We start from the raw sequence: 20,370 nt of genomic DNA, 5'->3' as shown, positions 1-20,370 counted from the left end.
CCCTGAAACATCAAAATGAGTGTATCCATCTCGTTCGTCTTCTACTATCATATTATGGAGTATGATACATGCTCGCATAATCTTTCCAATTTTGGCTTTATCCCAAAAAAGTGCTGGATTTTTAACAATTGCAAATCGAGCTTGCAAGACTCAAAAAGCACGCTCGACATCTTTTCGGACAGCTTCTTGATGTTGAGCAAATAAAGCCGCTTTCGGACCTTGTGGTATTGGAATAGATTGGATAAATGTTGCCCACTTCGGATAAATACCATCGGTGAGATAGTACGCCAAATGATACTCTCTTCCATTGACAGAGAAAGTAACTTGGGGAGCTTGACCTTTTATTATGTCATCAAAAACAGGTGAGCGATCTAGAACATTGATATCATTTAAGGAACCTGGAGGTCCGAAAAACGCATGCCATATCCATAAATCGTACGAAGCAACCGCCTCTAACACGATTGTGGGTTTACCCGAACCATGTGAATATTGACCTTTCCAAGCGGTGGGACAATTCTTCCACTCCCAATGCATACAATCGATGTTCCCTATCATCCCGGGAAAGCCACGCTGCTCACCAATATAAAGTAGACGTTGAAGATCTGCCAGTGTTGGTCTTCTTAGGTACTCATCGCCGAAACAATATATTATTCCTTCCACAAATTGTTCCACACATAACCGAGCTGTCGCTGCACCGAGTCGGAGGTATTCGTCAACAGCATCAGCCGCAGAACCATAGGCCAAGACACGAATCGCTGCCGTACACTTCTGAAGTGGAGAGAGACTTAGCCTTCCGACAGCATCTTTCTTTTGTCGAAAGTATTCAACCTCATTGGAAAGTCGATCAACAATACGCACGAACAATGACTTGTTCATTCTAAATCGTCGTCGGAATAGATTTTCAGGAAACGTCGGAGTTTCACTGAAATAATCATTCCATAAACGTCGATCGCCTTCTTCACGATTTCTTTCGATGTGAACTCGTTTTTTTCTTTTTGTTCTTTCGACTTCTTGATCACAATCAATGGACAAATTCTCTAACGTTTGATCAAAACATTGATCATAATATTGATCAAAATATTGATCGAAATAGTGATCAAAATTTTGATCATCCACTCCTTCAAACGTGTTATGTGAAGAAGAAGCCATTAATCTCTTGAAAATGTTAAAGCGTTTTGTGATCAAGGATAGAAAGAGTTTAAAGTCTTTGAAATATGGTGAGAATGGAATGAGAGAAAGTGTTTTTCGATTAATATGTGACTTGAAATATGGTTGAAAGTGTTTTTGAGAATGAGAGAAATGAGTGAAAGTGCATATAGAGAAAGACTTTATATAGAGATTACAATGTTGCATATTAAAAATAATAGACATACACTCGTGACACAAAATAACAAAGGATCGTGACTTCACAAAATAACAAAGGCTCGTGACTTCAATGCACAATAACAACACACAAAGACTTGTGGCTTCTGGCCGCTCGTGACTTTTCTGCAGCAGCAGAACATGGCTTCATGCTTCTCATGACTTCTGCACATGACATGGCTTCTGACTTCTCGTGACTTGCCTGCACACGACATGGCTTCATGCTTCCCGTGACTTGCCTGCATACGATCAGTAAACCAAGCAACGATCAGTAAAGATCAACATGAGACTGAACATTTACCATAATAATCAACATATCTTGTCAACCAAGCAACGATCAGTAAAGATCAACATGAGACTGAACATTTCTTCCGACATAACATTTATTATTTAACATTGAAGCATACAATATTTTACAGATAGATGAAGCAGAACATTTAAACATAAAATGAAAAGACCATTACACAGAACATCAAACAGAACATTTAACCAAAGACACTAGTTTTTAGACATCAAACAGAACATTAACCCAACATCTCTGTTATTAGATTCGTCTTAAGGGCTTCTTCATATTCAGATAGTGGTTCTTTTTTGCAAATGAGCCCCTCAAGCAAACCCATCTTCGAGAGTCTCTCTTTCACAGCCAAATCTTTCTCTCTAATAGACCACATGGTCTGAAACTGAGAGGCAGCCTGCAGATCTACCACATTTCTCTTACCACATGCGGCTTTCGCTGCCTTCACACCAGGAGGACGTTTCGTTGCTTCATCATCAAGATCGACAGTTGCTTGTGAGCTGGCTGATTGTGCTCCATCCTCACAGTTTCTTTTCTTAGCTATTCCATCCCTCTTACTTGTTGCAAGCTCACACCACTTTTGGTCATGCTTCAGTTCCTCCCAAGCGTGGTGAAGGTTAAACTTCTGCTTATGGTCATTGTAGAAGATTTCATGTGCCAGTTTGACTACATCATTTTCACTCTGGCCACTAGTTTTCTGTCTTGTTGCAGCATCATAGCAGCCACAGAACTTGCAGACGAGATCATTCAGCTTCTGCCACCTTTGCTTACATTGAAGGGCCTCTCGCTTATCACCTTTGACCACCTTTGGGCTAGCTGCATAGTAAGCTGCTATGCGTGACCAGAAAGTACCGGCTTTCTGCTCGTTGCTGACCACAGGGTCTTTGCTGGTGTTTAGCCATGCGCTAATTAGCACCAGATCATTTGTGGGAGTCCATTTCTTTCTTCCTTTGCGTCTTATAGCTGAGTCTTCACAGAAGCTTGAGGTTTCAGTACATTGAGTACTGAACAGAGGGACTTGTGATGAAAACCTCCCTAAATTAAATGGTTCAGGAAGGACAGGATCTTGTTGACTGTTCAACAGATCAACAAAATTAGCTGTCTGACTATATGGATTCGTTGAATCCATTTAGTATTATGTTAGAGCAGAGAGGAAGAAGAAGAGATGTGTTTGAGGAAGAATAGAATGGGAGATTGTGTTTGAAGATGAAAAGAAAGAGAGAAAGCTACCGGATTTAATACATGAAAAGAGCTACCGGTTGGCTTTTAATTGCCTTTACTCTTTTCAGTGGCGTTGAGATGAGTTGAGAGGTACCGGTTTTAAAACGCTTTTAACACTAACAAATTTATTAGACTTGATTGCCTTAACTCTAACAAATTTATTACCAAGCAGAGTCTCTAACACGCATTAATCAGATTTGAGAGTTATCAGAAGCATTCATCACCAGCACAACCACAATATAACAAGCATATTCACTACCCCAACCTAACTCTAACCATCACCTAACTCTAAGTATTTATTAACATAAGTAATGAGATCAAGTTTGCACACTAACCTAAACCGAGAGCTTGAAGAGTGGCGTTGAGATGAGTTGAGAGCTACCGGTTTTGATACGCCTCCTGTGTTTCGCTCCTCAAGTTCTCACTAATTTGTGCATTCTGATCCATCACTCCTCGCATGATTCATTAGTGCAAACCAAATTAGCAAAGCACACAGTGTAACAAAGAACCATATAATCAAAAACAAGTGTCGTCATATTCATAACACCTAATTAAATCATTGATTTCAATTACCTACAAAACTCTAATTAAAATTCTTTTCAATGGAGTGAAAAGAAGGAAAAAGACCCAACCTCTTCGGAGACTTCTTCCTCTCCAAACATTAATGGCCTCATCGATGACAAGTCTGTTGGAAGACTTCTTTCTCTCCATGAATAGCCGATACAGAAATCTTCCTCACACTACCTGATAAGAAAATAAAAAAGGGATTCACCTTTGAACTTTAGACATATGATCAATTAAAACTCAAATCGAGATTAATACAAAGAAGTATGAGGTGAGAAAATTAATTACTTGAGTAGTTGATCTGGAAGTTGAATAGATCGTGGTGGGTTTCCACCGTCAAGTCGTAAGATGGAGGACTCACCGTCAAGTCTCAGAGAGTCGTCGATCGTGGTTGGTTTCCACCGTTCCTCTGACGGCGAAGATGAGAGAAGACAGAGGCGACACCGTTAGTAGACCGAGAGAGTCGTCGCCTTCTCCATCGTTCCTCTCAGACCGAAGACGACAGAAGACGGAGGAGTCGCCGTCAAGTCTCCGCATGTTGTCGATCGTGGTGGGTTTCCACCGTTCCTAAGACGGCGAAGATGAGAGAAGACAGAGGCGACGCCGTGAGTAACGAGAGACTCCTCGATCGTGGTGGGTTGTCATCGTTGATCTGACGCCGAAGAGGATAGAAGACGGAGGTGACGCCGTGAGAAACGAAAGACTCCTTGATCGTGGTGGGTTGTCATCGTTGATCTGACGCCGAAGAGGATAGAAGACGGAGGCGACGTCGACAGCTTCGATAGAGTCGTCGATCGCTTGCGGAGAAAACAAGAACAGAAGAGGAAACGATTGACAAAATGAGAGAAAATAAAATTGAAAATAAAAAAAGAGGTTGTTTCATGTTTACACGTGTAATAAAACCCCCTTTAATTTCGGTTCCCAAATTGCCTAATCAAAGATCGATTATTCCTTTTTCTTTTACTTTACATTTAATTAAATGGGCTTATTTCATTAAGGATCCCCTTTAGCACCACCGATAAACATGGTCTTAGGATAGCAAGAAAAGTTGTTTTTTAATCATAAATATATCACACAAGAGTAAATGACCTAAATATGTTTTATTAAAGAGGTAAAAGACACTACTAAGGTTAACTAATAGTATATACCTATGGTTTGGATTTGCATGGGGTTTAAGATTAATATATATATATATATATATATATATATATATATATATATATATATATATATATATATATATATATATAAATTAAGATTTAAAATAATAATTGTAAAAAAAATTCCAAAAAAAAAGAATTCTCGGATTCAAAATATTTATTATAATAATACAAATTTTAATATTTTTACAATTACCTAAAATGTAAATATTGTTAATTTATTATTTAACCATTGATGTGTTTAATAGTTATCATGTCATAAGTATTCCGCAAACGCACTAATTTCAAAATATTGTATCAATCGTACAAGTCTCTTAATAATGCTTAAAAAACAAAACCACCCACGTCCGCAAACGCATACAACCGTATCCGCAACCGCTGAAATTACACCAGGCCGGCCCTAAAAGTATAATTTGTCATTTACCTAGTTAATAGAAAAATGTGATTATTATTTTGGTCAAAAATAAAAATCTGGGTCATTTTGAGAGATTCACCCATTTTATTTAGTTCATAAATATATTACAAAACAATTATGAACTCAAAAAAAAAAAACTAATACCCTCTGATTGGAAAGCATGGAACAATAAAGAATTTAGTAACTTACACATTGATCCTAGAAATACTCTCAAATTAGCTGAAATGGAATCATTACTTTATGCTGAGGCACAAAACTCTCTAGCTCAGGAAATAGATCGTAGTCGTTTACAAGTAACACCAAAGAATGGGAAAGACGGACCTATGGGCTATGGCCCAGACCAGAAAAATAAGCCGACTATAAGTACCTTCCTACTCCTTCTCTAAACCCCTAATCATATCGATGGACACGTACTCTAGCAGGGTAATCGCCCACAAGGTAATCTTCTTCTCATTATGAATTCTTCTTACTCAGATCTCTTTTGTTAATCGGAAATTAAGAAAAATTGTATGTTGTATTTTAGGCACCTTTCTATAGTGAGGCTGCTGCTAAGGATGAAGCCATCGATCCGTGGTAATTGATTGATGCTTTATTTATTTATTTTGTGAGAAGATATTTGTATGTGTTGATATTTTTTTCTTTGCATCTCCTGCGAATTAGGGTTAGGATATCTGTTGAAGGATACAGATTTCATAAGGACTCTGAGAATGAAATGAGGATTAAATTGGTTAATCACTTCAAATCATGTGGCCATGTTAGTAGAGTTGATTTCCCCACAGAGCCTCTTTTGGACAGGTTTGTGTCTCTTAATATTTGTGACATAATAATATAATATTTGTGTTGTGTGCTAATTGAAAATTAATTGTTCTTTGTTGCAGTCGTGCTTTTGTTACTATTTTTGGAGATGGCGCAAAAGAGAAAGCGCTGCAACTTAATGGAAGTGACATGGGAGGTTGGAATGCCCTTGTTAAGTTTGCACCCGAGGAAGAAGATGAGGAATACCAGGCGGAATCAGAATATAAACATTCTGTTATAAATGAGCTACTAAATGACAAAAGATTGTAAGTTGATACTCTTTTTTTGTTTTCTTTTGCATCCTGTAAAAATGTTGTGCATGTTGATAACATGCAACAAATTTCTGCAGTAGGTTTGGCATTTGCGTTGTGGGGTATGACCCCTCCCTTCTTAAAGATGAAGTCGAGGAGGCTTTGACTGCACATTTCTCTTCTTGTGGAGTTATAATACATGTTGACGTTGATCTCCTCGACAAGATGACTAGTATCTATTTTTCCGAAGAAGAAGGAGAAACTAGTGCCATGAATCTTGATGGAAGTCAAGTCGACGGATTCAAAATAAATACTATGCTCGTACCCACAACAGCCAGAAGTAACCCTCCCCATCCCCCCGGTGAAACTCATTGTGGCTCTTGTCCCCCAGGTGCATAACACGTTTTTCTTGATTCTTTACTTTCAAGGTTCATTAATCTTCTCATCAATTCGTCTTTTATTGTTTCTGTAGCTCAAATGCTTGAGTTTGCCGACGAGATCCAGGAGAAGATGGATTTTTATATGACTGAGTGGAGGCTCAATGCGATGACAAAGAAGCTCAGTGCTCTTAAGAAGCAGAGGGCCAGGGCTCTTAAGAAGCAGAAGGCCAGGGCTCTTAAGAAGCAGAAGGCCTGGGCTCTTATGACGCAGAAGGCCAGGGCCAAGGAGGGAGAGGGGTCACAGTCCTTTTGAGAAGGAGCGGATGTTGATGTAATGAATTTCTCTCTCAAGAGACTAATTAGAAGCTCTTTGGTGTTTATCAATCATGTGATAATACTATGCAACCTTCCGTTTGTTTTGTGGATGATAAACTTAAAACTTATCTTACTATTATTTGCCTATTTGGTTTGGTAGACAGAAAGCATAATCGTATCCTTCGAAACTCGCAAATAGACTCATTAACAGTGTGTTTGTCTGTGTAATTAATTCATAATGAAGTAATAAACGCGCACAGTACAGATGTTTTACAAATTAGACATATATACCAAGCCCACCTTCTCTCTCTCTGCTCCTGTTCTTGGTAAAGTTCTCTCCCTTTTTTATCTTCTTCTAAACATTCTTCATTTGATGTTATCTTGTACTAGAAACTCAATCCTGTCATGTGCAAATCGAACATCTTTGGTTGCTTTATATTCGTTAATGAGTAAAAGATCTTTAGTAGTTTGGTGGAGAATAAACAAGAAGTCAACAAACTATTTTGATCTAAGAGTTCGGTTGCGGTCAGAACCAATCAGACGAGTATATGAAATTTTGCTGACTGATTGTTGTGTGAATGAAATTTAAAAATGAGCTAGAACCAACTTTAATTTGCTTCACTAAATTTGGAATCCCAATCAGTAGATATATATTAGAAAAAAGGAAATGGGAAAGACCGACCTATGGGCCAAACCAGACGACTATAAGTACCTTCCTCCTTCGCCATCTTGTCTTAATCCCTAAAATCTGAAAAGATATCGCAAAGCGGCAGCCTAGGTTATAATAACAAGATCTCGATGGACACGTACTCTCGCAAGCGATCCGCCCCCAAGGTAATCTTCTTCTTACTCGGATCTCTTTTCTCCATTAAAGGTTTGTTATATTCGGAAATTAAGAAAAATATCTGATTACATATGTTGTATTTTAGGAACCGTTCGATAGTAGCCTGCTGCTAAGGAAAAATTCAATTACATCAGTTCTAGGTAATTGATGCTTTATTTATTTTGTAAGAAAATATTTGTATGTGTTAATAATTTTTATTTCTTTTTGTATCTCCTGCGAATTAGGGTTAGGATATCTGTTGAAGGATTCAGCCATGGCCGTCCTACGGATGAAATCAAGAGTGAACTGATTAATCACTTCAAATCATGTGGCGACCTCATTAGCGTTGAGGTTCCCACAGACCCTATTTTAGAAAGGTTAGTGTCTTAATATTTGTGACACAATATATTATTGTGCTTTGTGAGCTAAAAAATAATAATAATTGTTCTTTGTTACAGTCGTGCTTTTGTTAATTATCATGGACATCTCGCAAAAGAGAGAGCGTTGCAACTTAATGGAAGTGACATTGGAAATTGGAAGGCCCTTGTTAAGTTTGCACCCCGGGAAGAAGACCTGGATTACTAGGTGTCATTACGTTATCATAGATCTCTGTATTCTGACCTAGCCAATGACGAAAGATTGTAAGTTGATACTCTTTTTGTTTTCATTTTGTTAAAAAATGTTTGTTTTGTGTTGTTGATTATTGACATGCAACAAATTGCTGCAGTTGGTATGGCATTGCCGTTTTGGGTTATGACACTTCCCTTCCTGAAGATCAAGTCAAGAGCATTTTGACAGAACATTTCTCTTCTTGTGGAGTGATAACACATGTTTTCGTTTGTACTCCCGACGAGTGTACTAATATCTATTTTTCCAAAAAAGAAGATGAAGCTAGTGCTATGGATCTTAATGGAAGTAAAGTGGGCGGATTCAAAATAACTACTATGCTCTTAGCCACCGCCATAAGCAACCCTCGCCTTGCCCCCGGTGATGAACCTACCGTTGGCTATTCTATCCCAGGTACATCAAATGTTTTTCTTGATTCTTTATTTTCTAAGGTTACTTAATCTTCTCATTAATTCGCCTTTATTGTTTATATATGCAGCTCCTTTTCTTGAGTTCGCCCGCGAGATCAATAAGAAGCGCGATGATTATATGACTGAGTGGAGGGTCAAGGCGAGGAGGGAGAGGGTCATCAAGGCGAGGAGGGAGCAGGCTTTCAAGCCCTCGTAATAAGGAGATCACCACGGCCATGATCAGGATGGAGAGGAGAAGGGCTCCTTTGAGAAGGAGAGGATGTTGATGTAATAAATTTCTCTCTCAAGAAACTAAGAAGCGCTTCGGGTGTTTATCAATCCTGTGATAATTATATGCAACCTTCTTTATCAGCCGTTTGTTTTCTGTGTGTGTGTATGTGTGTGTGTGTTGTGGATGATAAACTTAGAACTTATTTCTCTTAGTTTTATTAGCCTTCGGTAGACAGAGGCATAATCTCCTCATCATTGCCTACAATAGTATATTTGGAGACTCGCTAATAGACACATTAATTGTGTGTTTGTTTGTGTAATTCATTATGAAGAAAAAAACGCGCACAGTACAGATTATAATTTCAGAATTTAGGCTCCATGCCCACGAAAAAAAAAACACAATAATCAAGAAACTAGGTAGACACTGATGAGGATACTATTCAACTTTCAATAATTTGTTTGTACTTCTATATCCTATTCTATTTACTAGGGGCATAGCCCCCACGCAAGCCCGGAACCGGATATCTTATTGATGTGTTGTATAATTTTGTGTACGATTAGTGAGTAACAATTTCTGAGTCACACATCATGATTACGTTGATATAAGAATGGTCGGCGAATTCAAATATGTTGATATTTTCATATCTTATTTCCGTAATCAGGCTCGGCCCTGGCATGTGCAGAAGGCACATTTGCACAGAGCTCATCACAATTTTTGCATTTTCTAAGCTTAGATTAGGATCCTTCTAAAAAAAATTCTTTTAAGAAAAAGCCTCCAAATTTGTCTCAGCTCAGGGCCTATAATATTATTGAGACGGGCCCGTTCGTAATGATTTGATCAACCATTAGCAGTATTAGCAATTTCATATTCAAAAGCTGAGGTTTATGGAGTTGGTTAGTGTTTACTTAAGTAGTTATTAGTATATAGATAAAATTGTGTAATGAAAAAGATATAAATTTGGATTTAAACTGTTTAACAATTTATACGAACAATAAATCAAATTATTTTGCTTATATTACCCAAAATTAATTTCAAAATATAGAATTGTAATACTCTTTTTAAGAAATTAATAACTCTAGAAATTTAGAAAATTATATAGTTATAAAATTATTTATCTTTAAAATTTTTTACTGGACTTTGTTAAAAAATGATTTGTGGTAGACGAAAAATCTAAAATAGGACGATCAAAAAATAGAAATTGGTATAGTTTTATAGCCCAATATAATAAATAAGTAAAAATTAGATTTTAAAATGTTTGGGCTTCAAAAGAATTGAGCCTTGAATATAAGTTTTGTCTGATTCTGAGTAAATTGTTATGTAGTCAACTCCTATTTTTTCGTTGTTGGGAAAGTCGATACAATTTCTTTGATTTATGTCGGTATTTAACATTTTAAGTTTGTGGAATTGAAAAATAAAAATATTTTTAAAACGTGATTGATGAGAGATTTGCTTATATCTCTATCTTTGCACAAAAAGAAAAAAGAATCTCTTTCAATCTACTAGAAAGAAACGAAGGAAGATTTTGTTTCTTATTCATCAAGAAATAAGCCGTAGATTGATTGAAACTTTCTTCAAGAAACCATGGACAAAGTTGTGAGAATGTCTTCAGAAAAACTGTAGCTACGCGCGTAGTAGCTATTTTGAATTCTCCCACTTACTTCTGAGCATGAGGGTGTAGAGCTTTATTATAAAATTGAAAAAGACACACAACCCGAAACTCACAACTAAGAAGATCAGATTTTCTTAGATAAATACCTTAGAGCATGTTTATCCTTTGATCCTTAAGTATGTTTCTTAATAATTATTTAATATTTTAAATGTGGTTAAGTGGGGTTAAGAACCATAGTTAAAAAACTTCCATTTGGAGTGGTCCAATGGGAGTTTCTTAATTAGGGGTTCTTAAAAAAAAAATTATTTATTAAATCAAACATATTAAGAGATAACATTTAAAACATAAATTTTTTTTTAAAAAAAAACATAAAAATAAAGACTAGTACAATAATCGAGAATAATTTGGAAAAACATCTGAGCTTAGTAGTTGTCTCCATCACGGCCAAATTTACGCCATATATGTTCAACCAAATAAGCTTTGAGCTGTTGATGCATTTGTCTATCACGAATTCTTGTTCGGACACCCATCATATTAGCGATATTTGAAGGGATATCTGTAGAATACGTGAGATCGACATGTGAAGTTCCGGTGTCTTCTCCTTCTTGGAACCCTGAAACATCAAAATGAGTGTATCCATCTCGTTCGTCTTCTACTATCATATTATGGAGTATGATACATGCTCGCATAATCTTTCCAATTTTGGCTTTATCCCAAAAAAGTGCTGGATTTTTAACAATTGCAAATCGAGCTTGCAAGACTCAAAAAGCACGCTCGACATCTTTTCGGACAGCTTCTTGATGTTGAGCAAATAAAGCCGCTTTCGGACCTTGTGGTATTGGAATAGATTGGATAAATGTTGCCCACTTCGGATAAATACCATCGGTGAGATAGTACGCCAAATGATACTCTCTTCCATTGACAGAGAAAGTAACTTGGGGAGCTTGACCTTTTATTATGTCATCAAAAACAGGTGAGCGATCTAGAACATTGATATCATTTAAGGAACCTGGAGGTCCGAAAAACGCATGCCATATCCATAAATCGTACGAAGCAACCGCCTCTAACACGATTGTGGGTTTACCCGAACCATGTGAATATTGACCTTTCCAAGCGGTGGGACAATTCTTCCACTCCCAATGCATACAATCGATGTTCCCTATCATCCCGGGAAAGCCACGCTGCTCACCAATATAAAGTAGACGTTGAAGATCTGCCAGTGTTGGTCTTCTTAGGTACTCATCGCCGAAACAATATATTATTCCTTCCACAAATTGTTCCACACATAACCGAGCTGTCGCTGCACCGAGTCGGAGGTATTCGTCAACAGCATCAGCCGCAGAACCATAGGCCAAGACACGAATCGCTGCCGTACACTTCTGAAGTGGAGAGAGACTTAGCCTTCCGACAGCATCTTTCTTTTGTCGAAAGTATTCAACCTCATTGGAAAGTCGATCAACAATACGCACGAACAATGACTTGTTCATTCTAAATCGTCGTCGGAATAGATTTTCAGGAAACGTCGGAGTTTCACTGAAATAATCATTCCATAAACGTCGATCGCCTTCTTCACGATTTCTTTCGATGTGAACTCGTTTTTTTCTTTTTGTTCTTTCGACTTCTTGATCACAATCAATGGACAAATTCTCTAACGTTTGATCAAAACATTGATCATAATATTGATCAAAATATTGATCGAAATAGTGATCAAAATTTTGATCATCCACTCCTTCAAACGTGTTATGTGAAGAAGAAGCCATTAATCTCTTGAAAATGTTAAAGCGTTTTGTGATCAAGGATAGAAAGAGTTTAAAGTCTTTGAAATATGGTGAGAATGGAATGAGAGAAAGTGTTTTTCGATTAATATGTGACTTGAAATATGGTTGAAAGTGTTTTTGAGAATGAGAGAAATGAGTGAAAGTGCATATAGAGAAAGACTTTATATAGAGATTACAATGTTGCATATTAAAAATAATAGACATACACTCGTGACACAAAATAACAAAGGATCGTGACTTCACAAAATAACAAAGGCTCGTGACTTCAATGCACAATAACAACACACAAAGACTTGTGGCTTCTGGCCGCTCGTGACTTTTCTGCAGCAGCAGAACATGGCTTCATGCTTCTCATGACTTCTGCACATGACATGGCTTCTGACTTCTCGTGACTTGCCTGCACACGACATGGCTTCATGCTTCCCGTGACTTGCCTGCATACGATCAGTAAACCAAGCAACGATCAGTAAAGATCAACATGAGACTGAACATTTACCATAATAATCAACATATCTTGTCAACCAAGCAACGATCAGTAAAGATCAACATGAGACTGAACATTTCTTCCGACATAACATTTATTATTTAACATTGAAGCATACAATATTTTACAGATAGATGAAGCAGAACATTTAAACATAAAATGAAAAGACCATTACACAGAACATCAAACAGAACATTTAACCAAAGACACTAGTTTTTAGACATCAAACAGAACATTAACCCAACATCTCTGTTATTAGATTCGTCTTAAGGGCTTCTTCATATTCAGATAGTGGTTCTTTTTTGCAAATGAGCCCCTCAAGCAAACCCATCTTCGAGAGTCTCTCTTTCACAGCCAAATCTTTCTCTCTAATAGACCACATGGTCTGAAACTGAGAGGCAGCCTGCAGATCTACCACATTTCTCTTACCACATGCGGCTTTCGCTGCCTTCACACCAGGAGGACGTTTCGTTGCTTCATCATCAAGATCGACAGTTGCTTGTGAGCTGGCTGATTGTGCTCCATCCTCACAGTTTCTTTTCTTAGCTATTCCATCCCTCTTACTTGTTGCAAGCTCACACCACTTTTGGTCATGCTTCAGTTCCTCCCAAGCGTGGTGAAGGTTAAACTTCTGCTTATGGTCATTGTAGAAGATTTCATGTGCCAGTTTGACTACATCATTTTCACTCTGGCCACTAGTTTTCTGTCTTGTTGCAGCATCATAGCAGCCACAGAACTTGCAGACGAGATCATTCAGCTTCTGCCACCTTTGCTTACATTGAAGGGCCTCTCGCTTATCACCTTTGACCACCTTTGGGCTAGCTGCATAGTAAGCTGCTATGCGTGACCAGAAAGTACCGGCTTTCTGCTCGTTGCTGACCACAGGGTCTTTGCTGGTGTTTAGCCATGCGCTAATTAGCACCAGATCATTTGTGGGAGTCCATTTCTTTCTTCCTTTGCGTCTTATAGCTGAGTCTTCACAGAAGCTTGAGGTTTCAGTACATTGAGTACTGAACAGAGGGACTTGTGATGAAAACCTCCCTAAATTAAATGGTTCAGGAAGGACAGGATCTTGTTGACTGTTCAACAGATCAACAAAATTAGCTGTCTGACTATATGGATTCGTTGAATCCATTTAGTATTATGTTAGAGCAGAGAGGAAGAAGAAGAGATGTGTTTGAGGAAGAATAGAATGGGAGATTGTGTTTGAAGATGAAAAGAAAGAGAGAAAGCTACCGGATTTAATACATGAAAAGAGCTACCGATTGGCTTTTAATTGCCTTTACTCTTTTCAGTGGCGTTGAGATGAGTTGAGAGGTACCGGTTTTAAAACGCTTTTAACACTAACAAATTTATTAGACTTGATTGCCTTAACTCTAACAAATTTATTACCAAGCAGAGTCTCTAACACGCATTAATCAGATTTGAGAGTTATCAGAAGCATTCATCACCAGCACAACCACAATATAACAAGCATATTCACTACCCCAACCTAACTCTAACCATCACCTAACTCTAAGTATTTATTAACATAAGTAATGAGATCAAGTTTGCACACTAACCTAAACCGAGAGCTTGAAGAGTGGCGTTGAGATGAGTTGAGAGCTACCGGTTTTGATACGCCTCCTGTGTTTCGCTCCTCAAGTTCTCACTAATTTGTGCATTCTGATCCATCACTCCTCGCATGATTCATTAGTGCAAACCAAATTAGCAAAGCACACAGTGTAACAAAGAACCATATAATCAAAAACAAGTGTCGTCATATTCATAACACCTAATTAAATCATTGATTTCAATTACCTACAAAACTCTAATTAAAATTCTTTTCAATGGAGTGAAAAGAAGGAAAAAGACCCAACCTCTTCGGAGACTTCTTCCTCTCCAAACATTAATGGCCTCATCGATGACAAGTCTGTTGGAAGACTTCTTTCTCTCCATGAATAGCCGATACAGAAATCTTCCTCACACTACCTGATAAGAAAATAAAAAAGGGATTCACCTTTGAACTTTAGACATATGATCAATTAAAACTCAAATCGAGATTAATACAAAGAAGTATGAGGTGAGAAAATTAATTACTTGAGTAGTTGATCTGGAAGTTGAATAGATCGTGGTGGGTTTCCACCGTCAAGTCGTAAGACGGAGGACTCACCGTCAAGTCTCAGAGAGTCGTCGATCGTGGTTGGTTTCCACCGTTCCTCTGACGGCGAAGATGAGAGAAGACAGAGGCGACACCGTTAGTAGACCGAGAGAGTCGTCGCCTTCTCCATCGTTCCTCTCAGACCGAAGACGACAGAAGACGGAGGAGTCGCCGTCAAGTCTCCGCATGTTGTCGATCGTGGTGGGTTTCCACCGTTCCTAAGACGGCGAAGATGAGAGAAGACAGAGGCGACGCCGTGAGTAACGAGAGACTCCTCGATCGTGGTGGGTTGTCATCGTTGATCTGACGCCGAAGAGGATAGAAGACGGAGGTGACGCCGTGAGAAACGAAAGACTCCTTGATCGTGGTGGGTTGTCATCGTTGATCTGACGCCGAAGAGGATAGAAGACGGAGGCGACGTCGACAGCTTCGATAGAGTCGTCGATCGCTTGCGGAGAAAACAAGAACAGAAGAGGAAACGATTGACAAAATGAGAGAAAATAAAATTGAAAATAAAAAAAGAGGTTGTTTCATGTTTACACGTGTAATAAAACCCCCTTTAATTTCGGTTCCCAAATTGCCTAATCAAAGATCGATTATTCCTTTTTCTTTTACTTTACATTTAATTAAATGGGCTTATTTCATTAAGGATCCCCTTTAGCACCACCGATAAACATGGTCTTAGGATAGCAAGAAAAGTTGTTTTTTAATCATAAATATATCACACAAGAGTAAATGACCTAAATATGTTTTATTAAAGAGGTAAAAGACACTACTAAGGTTAACTAATAGTATATACCTATGGTTTGGATTTGCATGGGGTTTAAGATTAATATATATCTATATATATATATATATATATAAAATTAAGATTTAAAATAATAATTGTAAAAAAATTCCAAAAAAAAAGAATTCTCGGATTCAAAATATTTATTATAATAATACAAATTTTAATATTTTTACAATTACCTAAAATGTAAATATTGTTAATTTATTATTTAACCATTGATGTGTTTAATAGTTATCATGTCATAAGTATTCCGCAAACGCACTAATTTCAAAATATTGTATCAATCGTACAAGTCTCTTAATAATGCTTAAAAAACAAAACCACCCACGTCCGCAAACGCATACAACCGTATCCGCAACCGCTGAAATTACACCAGGCCGGCCCTAAAAGTATAATTTGTCATTTACCTAGTTAATAGAAAAATGTGATTATTATTTTGGTCAAAAATAAAAATCTGGGTCATTTTGAGAGATTCACCCATTTTATTTAGTTCATAAATATATTACAAAACAATTATGAACTCAAAAAAAAAAAACTAATACCCTCTGATTGGAAAGCATGGAACAATAAAGAATTTAGTAACTTACACATTGATCCTAGAAATACTCTCAAATTAGCTGAAATGGAATCATTACTTTATGCTGAGGCACAAAACTCTCTAGCTCAGGAAATAGATCGTAGTCGTTTACAAGTAACACCAAAGAATGGGAAAGACGGACCTATGGGCTATGGCCCAGACCAGAAAAATAAGCCGACTATAAATACCTTCCTACTCCTTCTCTAAACCCCTAATCATATCGATGGACACGTACTCTAGCAGGGTAATCGCCCACAAGGTAATCTTCTTCTCATTATGAATTCTTCTTACTCAGATCTCTTTTGTTAATCGGAAATTAAGAAAAATTGTATGTTGTATTTTAGGCACCTTTCGATAGTGAGGCTGCTGCTAAGGATGAAGCCATCGATCCGTGGTAATTGATTGATGCTTTATTTATTTATTTTGTGAGAAGATATTTGTATGTGTTGATATTTTTTTCTTTGCATCTCCTGCGAATTAGGGTTAGGATATCTGTTGAAGGATACAGATTTCATAAGGACACTGAGAATGAAATGAGGATTAAATTGGTTAATCACTTCAAATCATGTGGCCATGTTAGTAGAGTTGATTTCCCCACAGAGCCTCTTTTGGACAGGTTTGTGTCTCTTAATATTTGTGACATAATAATATAATATTTGTGTTGTGTGCTAATTGAAAATTAATTGTTCTTTGTTGCAGTCGTGCTTTTGTTACTATTTTTGGAGATGGCGCAAAAGAGAAAGCGCTGCAACTTAATGGAAGTGACATGGGAGGTTGGAATGCCCTTGTTAAGTTTGCACCCGAGGAAGAAGATGAGGAATACCAGGCGGAATCAGAATATAAACATTCTGTTATAAATGAGCTACTAAATGACAAAAGATTGTAAGTTGATACTCTTTTTTTGTTTTCTTTTGCATCCTGTAAAAATGTTGTGCATGTTGATAACATGCAACAAATTTCTGCAGTAGGTTTGGCATTTGCGTTGTGGGGTATGACCCCTCCCTTCTTAAAGATGAAGTCGAGGAGGCTTTGACTGCACATTTCTCTTCTTGTGGAGTTATAATACATGTTGACGTTGATCTCCTCGACAAGATGACTAGTATCTATTTTTCCGAAGAAGAAGGAGAAACTAGTGCCATGAATCTTGATGGAAGTCAAGTCGACGGATTCAAAATAAATACTATGCTCGTACCCACAACAGCCAGAAGTAACCCTCCCCATCCCCCCGGTGAAACTCATTGTGGCTCTTGTCCCCCAGGTGCATAACACGTTTTTCTTGATTCTTTACTTTCAAGGTTCATTAATCTTCTCATCAATTCGTCTTTTATTGTTTCTGTAGCTCAAATGCTTGAGTTTGCCGACGAGATCCAGGAGAAGATGGATTTTTATATGACTGAGTGGAGGCTCAATGCGATGACAAAGAAGCTCAGTGCTCTTAAGAAGCAGAGGGCCAGGGCTCTTAAGAAGCAGAAGGCCAGGGCTCTTAAGAAGCAGAAGGCCTGGGCTCTTATGACGCAGAAGGCCAGGGCCAAGGAGGGAGAGGGGTCACAGTCCTTTTGAGAAGGAGCGGATGTTGATGTAATGAATTTCTCTCTCAAGAGACTAATTAGAAGCTCTTTGGTGTTTATCAATCATGTGATAATACTATGCAACCTTCCGTTTGTTTTGTGGATGATAAACTTAAAACTTATCTTACTATTATTTGCCTATTTGGTTTGGTAGACAGAAAGCATAATCGTATCCTTCGAAACTCGCAAATAGACTCATTAACAGTGTGTTTGTCTGTGTAATTAATTCATAATGAAGTAATAAACGCGCACAGTACAGATGTTTTACAAATTAGACATATATACCAAGCCCACCTTCTCTCTCTCTGCTCCTGTTCTTGGTAAAGTGCTTTATATTCGTTAATGAGTAAAAGATCTTTAGTAGTTTGGTGGAGAATAAACAAGAAGTCAACAAACTATTTTGATCTAAGAGTTCGGTTGCGGTCAGAACCAATCAGACGAGTATATGAAATTTTGCTGACTGATTGTTGTGTGAATGAAATTTAAAAATGAGCTAGAACCAACTTTAATTTGCTTCACTAAATTTGGAATCCCAATCAGTAGATATATATTAGAAAAAAGGAAATGGGAAAGACCGACCTATGGGCCAAACCAGACGACTATAAGTACCTTCCTCCTTCGCCATCTTGTCTTAATCCCTAAAATCTGAAAAGATATCGCAAAGCGGCAGCCTAGGTTATAATAACAAGATCTCGATGGACACGTACTCTCGCAAGCGATCCGCCCCCAAGGTAATCTTCTTCTTACTCGGATCTCTTTTCTCCATTAAAGGTTTGTTATATTCGGAAATTAAGAAAAATATCTGATTACATATGTTGTATTTTAGGAACCGTTCGATAGTAGCCTGCTGCTAAGGAAAAATTCAATTACATCAGTTCTAGGTAATTGATGCTTTATTTATTTTGTAAGAAAATATTTGTATGTGTTAATAATTTTTATTTCTTTTTGTATCTCCTGCGAATTAGGGTTAGGATATCTGTTGAAGGATTCAGCCATGGCCGTCCTACGGATGAAATCAAGAGTGAACTGATTAATCACTTCAAATCATGTGGCGACCTCATTAGCGTTGAGGTTCCCACAGACCCTATTTTAGAAAGGTTAGTGTCTTAATATTTGTGACACAATATATTATTGTGCTTTGTGAGCTAAAAAATAATAATAATTGTTCTTTGTTACAGTCGTGCTTTTGTTAATTATCATGGACATCTCGCAAAAGAGAGAGCGTTGCAACTTAATGGAAGTGACATTGGAAATTGGAAGGCCCTTGTTAAGTTTGCACCCCGGGAAGAAGACCTGGATTACTAGGTGTCATTACGTTATCATAGATCTCTGTATTCTGACCTAGCCAATGACGAAAGATTGTAAGTTGATACTCTTTTTGTTTTCATTTTGTTAAAAAATGTTTGTTTTGTGTTGTTGATTATTGACATGCAACAAATTGCTGCAGTTGGTATGGCATTGCCGTTTTGGGTTATGACACTTCCCTTCCTGAAGATCAAGTCAAGAGCATTTTGACAGAACATTTCTCTTCTTGTGGAGTGATAACACATGTTTTCGTTTGTACTCCCGACGAGTGTACTAATATCTATTTTTCCAAAAAAGAAGATGAAGCTAGTGCTATGGATCTTAATGGAAGTAAAGTGGGCGGATTCAAAATAACTACTATGCTCTTAGCCACCGCCATAAGTAACCCTCGCCTTGCCCCCGGTGATGAACCTACGGTTGGCTATTCTATCCCAGGTACATCAAATGTTTTTCTTGATTCTTTATTTTCTAAGGTTACTTAATCTTCTCATTAATTCGCCTTTATTGTTTATATATGCAGCTCCTTTTCTTGAGTTCGCCCGCGAGATCAATAAGAAGCGCGATGATTATATGACTGAGTGGAGGGTCAAGGAGAGGAGGGAGAGGGTCAAGGCGAGGAGGGAGCAGGCTTTCAAGGCCTCGTAATAAGAAGATCACCACGGCCATGATCAGGATGGAGAGGAGAAGGGCTCCTTTGAGAAGGAGAGGATGTTGATGTAATAAATTTCTCTCTCAAGAAACTAAGAAGATCTTCGGGTGTTTATCAATCCTGTGATAATTATATGCAACCTTTTTTATCAGCCGTTTGTTTTGTGTGTGTGTGTGTATGTGTGTGTGTTGTGGATGATAAACTTAGAACTTATTTATCTTAGTTTTATTAGCCTTTGGTAGACAGAAGCATAATCTCCTCATCATTGCCTACAATAGTATATTTGGAGACTCGCAAATAGACACATTAATTGTGTGTTTGTTTGTGTAATTCATTATGAAGAAAAAAACGCGCACAGTACAGATTATAATTTCAGAATTTAGGCTCCATGCCCACGAAAAAAAAACACAATAATCAAGAAACTAGGTAGACACTGATGAGGATACTATTCAACTTTCAATAATTTGTTTGTACTACTATATCCTATTCTCTTTACTAGGGGCATAGACCCCGCGCAAGCGCGGAGCCGAGTATCTTATTGATGTGTTATTAATTTTGTGTACGATTAGTGAGTAACAATTTCTGAGTCACACATCATGATTACGTTGATATAAGAATTGTCGGCGAATTCAAATATGTTG

The 20,370-nt window shown here is 37.6% G+C and overlaps 2 protein-coding genes and 2 long non-coding RNA genes across 5 annotated transcripts; all 4 read left to right on the top strand.

The window, feature by feature from the left end:
- The first annotated feature begins 5,404 nt into the window (after positions 1-5,404).
- Positions 5,405-6,905, top strand: LOC125585247 (nucleolin 1-like). Its single transcript, XM_048753971.1, has 6 exons — positions 5,405-5,455; positions 5,541-5,590; positions 5,678-5,812; positions 5,896-6,078; positions 6,162-6,454; positions 6,536-6,905. The coding sequence occupies exons 1-6, from the start codon at positions 5,420-5,422 to the stop codon at positions 6,754-6,756; spliced, it is 918 nt and encodes a 305-aa protein (XP_048609928.1). The 5' UTR covers positions 5,405-5,419; the 3' UTR covers positions 6,757-6,905.
- Positions 6,906-7,496: 591 nt separating this feature from the next.
- LOC125585248 lies at positions 7,497-8,532 on the top strand. Its single transcript, XR_007322195.1, has 5 exons — positions 7,497-7,592; positions 7,688-7,742; positions 7,827-7,958; positions 8,040-8,222; positions 8,309-8,532. It is a non-coding gene; the product is annotated as an uncharacterized LOC125585248 (long non-coding RNA).
- A 7,861-nt stretch (positions 8,533-16,393) lies between these two features.
- LOC106394018 (nucleolin 1-like) lies at positions 16,394-17,916 on the top strand. Of its 2 annotated transcripts, none has more exons than XM_022701327.2 (6): positions 16,394-16,466; positions 16,552-16,601; positions 16,689-16,823; positions 16,907-17,089; positions 17,176-17,465; positions 17,547-17,916. In XM_022701327.2, the coding sequence occupies exons 1-6, from the start codon at positions 16,431-16,433 to the stop codon at positions 17,765-17,767; spliced, it is 915 nt and encodes a 304-aa protein (XP_022557048.2). In that variant the 5' UTR covers positions 16,394-16,430; the 3' UTR covers positions 17,768-17,916. The 2 variants fall into 2 exon arrangements, with proteins under 2 accessions (XP_022557048.2, XP_022557047.2); XM_022701326.2 differs by having other exon boundaries at positions 16,397-16,466; positions 17,173-17,465.
- A 503-nt stretch (positions 17,917-18,419) lies between these two features.
- LOC111205896 lies at positions 18,420-19,896 on the top strand. The gene is made up of 6 exons (XR_002658295.2): positions 18,420-18,506; positions 18,602-18,656; positions 18,741-18,872; positions 18,954-19,136; positions 19,223-19,515; positions 19,601-19,896. It is a non-coding gene; the product is annotated as an uncharacterized LOC111205896 (long non-coding RNA).
- Positions 19,897-20,370: the final 474 nt, after the last annotated feature.

The sequence above is a fragment of the Brassica napus genome, chromosome C4 (assembly GCF_020379485.1).
Source record: "Brassica napus cultivar Da-Ae chromosome C4, Da-Ae, whole genome shotgun sequence".
Classification (NCBI taxonomy): Eukaryota; Viridiplantae; Streptophyta; class Magnoliopsida; order Brassicales; family Brassicaceae; genus Brassica; species Brassica napus.
This window is presented reverse-complemented; position numbering and strand designations above follow the sequence as displayed.

Bases quoted from the DNA above. Each gene is read 5' to 3' on its own strand.
- LOC106394018 (XM_022701326.2), top strand. From the start codon at position 16,431: ATGGACACGTACTCTAGCAGGGTAATCGCCCACAAG. The intron at 16,467-16,551 runs GTAATCTTCTTC...GTTGTATTTTAG, and splicing joins GCAGGGTAATCGCCCACAAG to GCACCTTTCGATAGTGAGGC. The intron at 16,824-16,906 runs GTTTGTGTCTCT...TCTTTGTTGCAG, and splicing joins ACAGAGCCTCTTTTGGACAG to TCGTGCTTTTGTTACTATTT.
- LOC125585247 (XM_048753971.1), top strand. From the start codon at position 5,420: ATGGACACGTACTCTAGCAGGGTAATCGCCCACAAG. The intron at 5,591-5,677 runs GTAATTGATTGA...CCTGCGAATTAG, and splicing joins GATGAAGCCATCGATCCGTG to GGTTAGGATATCTGTTGAAG. The intron at 5,813-5,895 runs GTTTGTGTCTCT...TCTTTGTTGCAG, and splicing joins ACAGAGCCTCTTTTGGACAG to TCGTGCTTTTGTTACTATTT.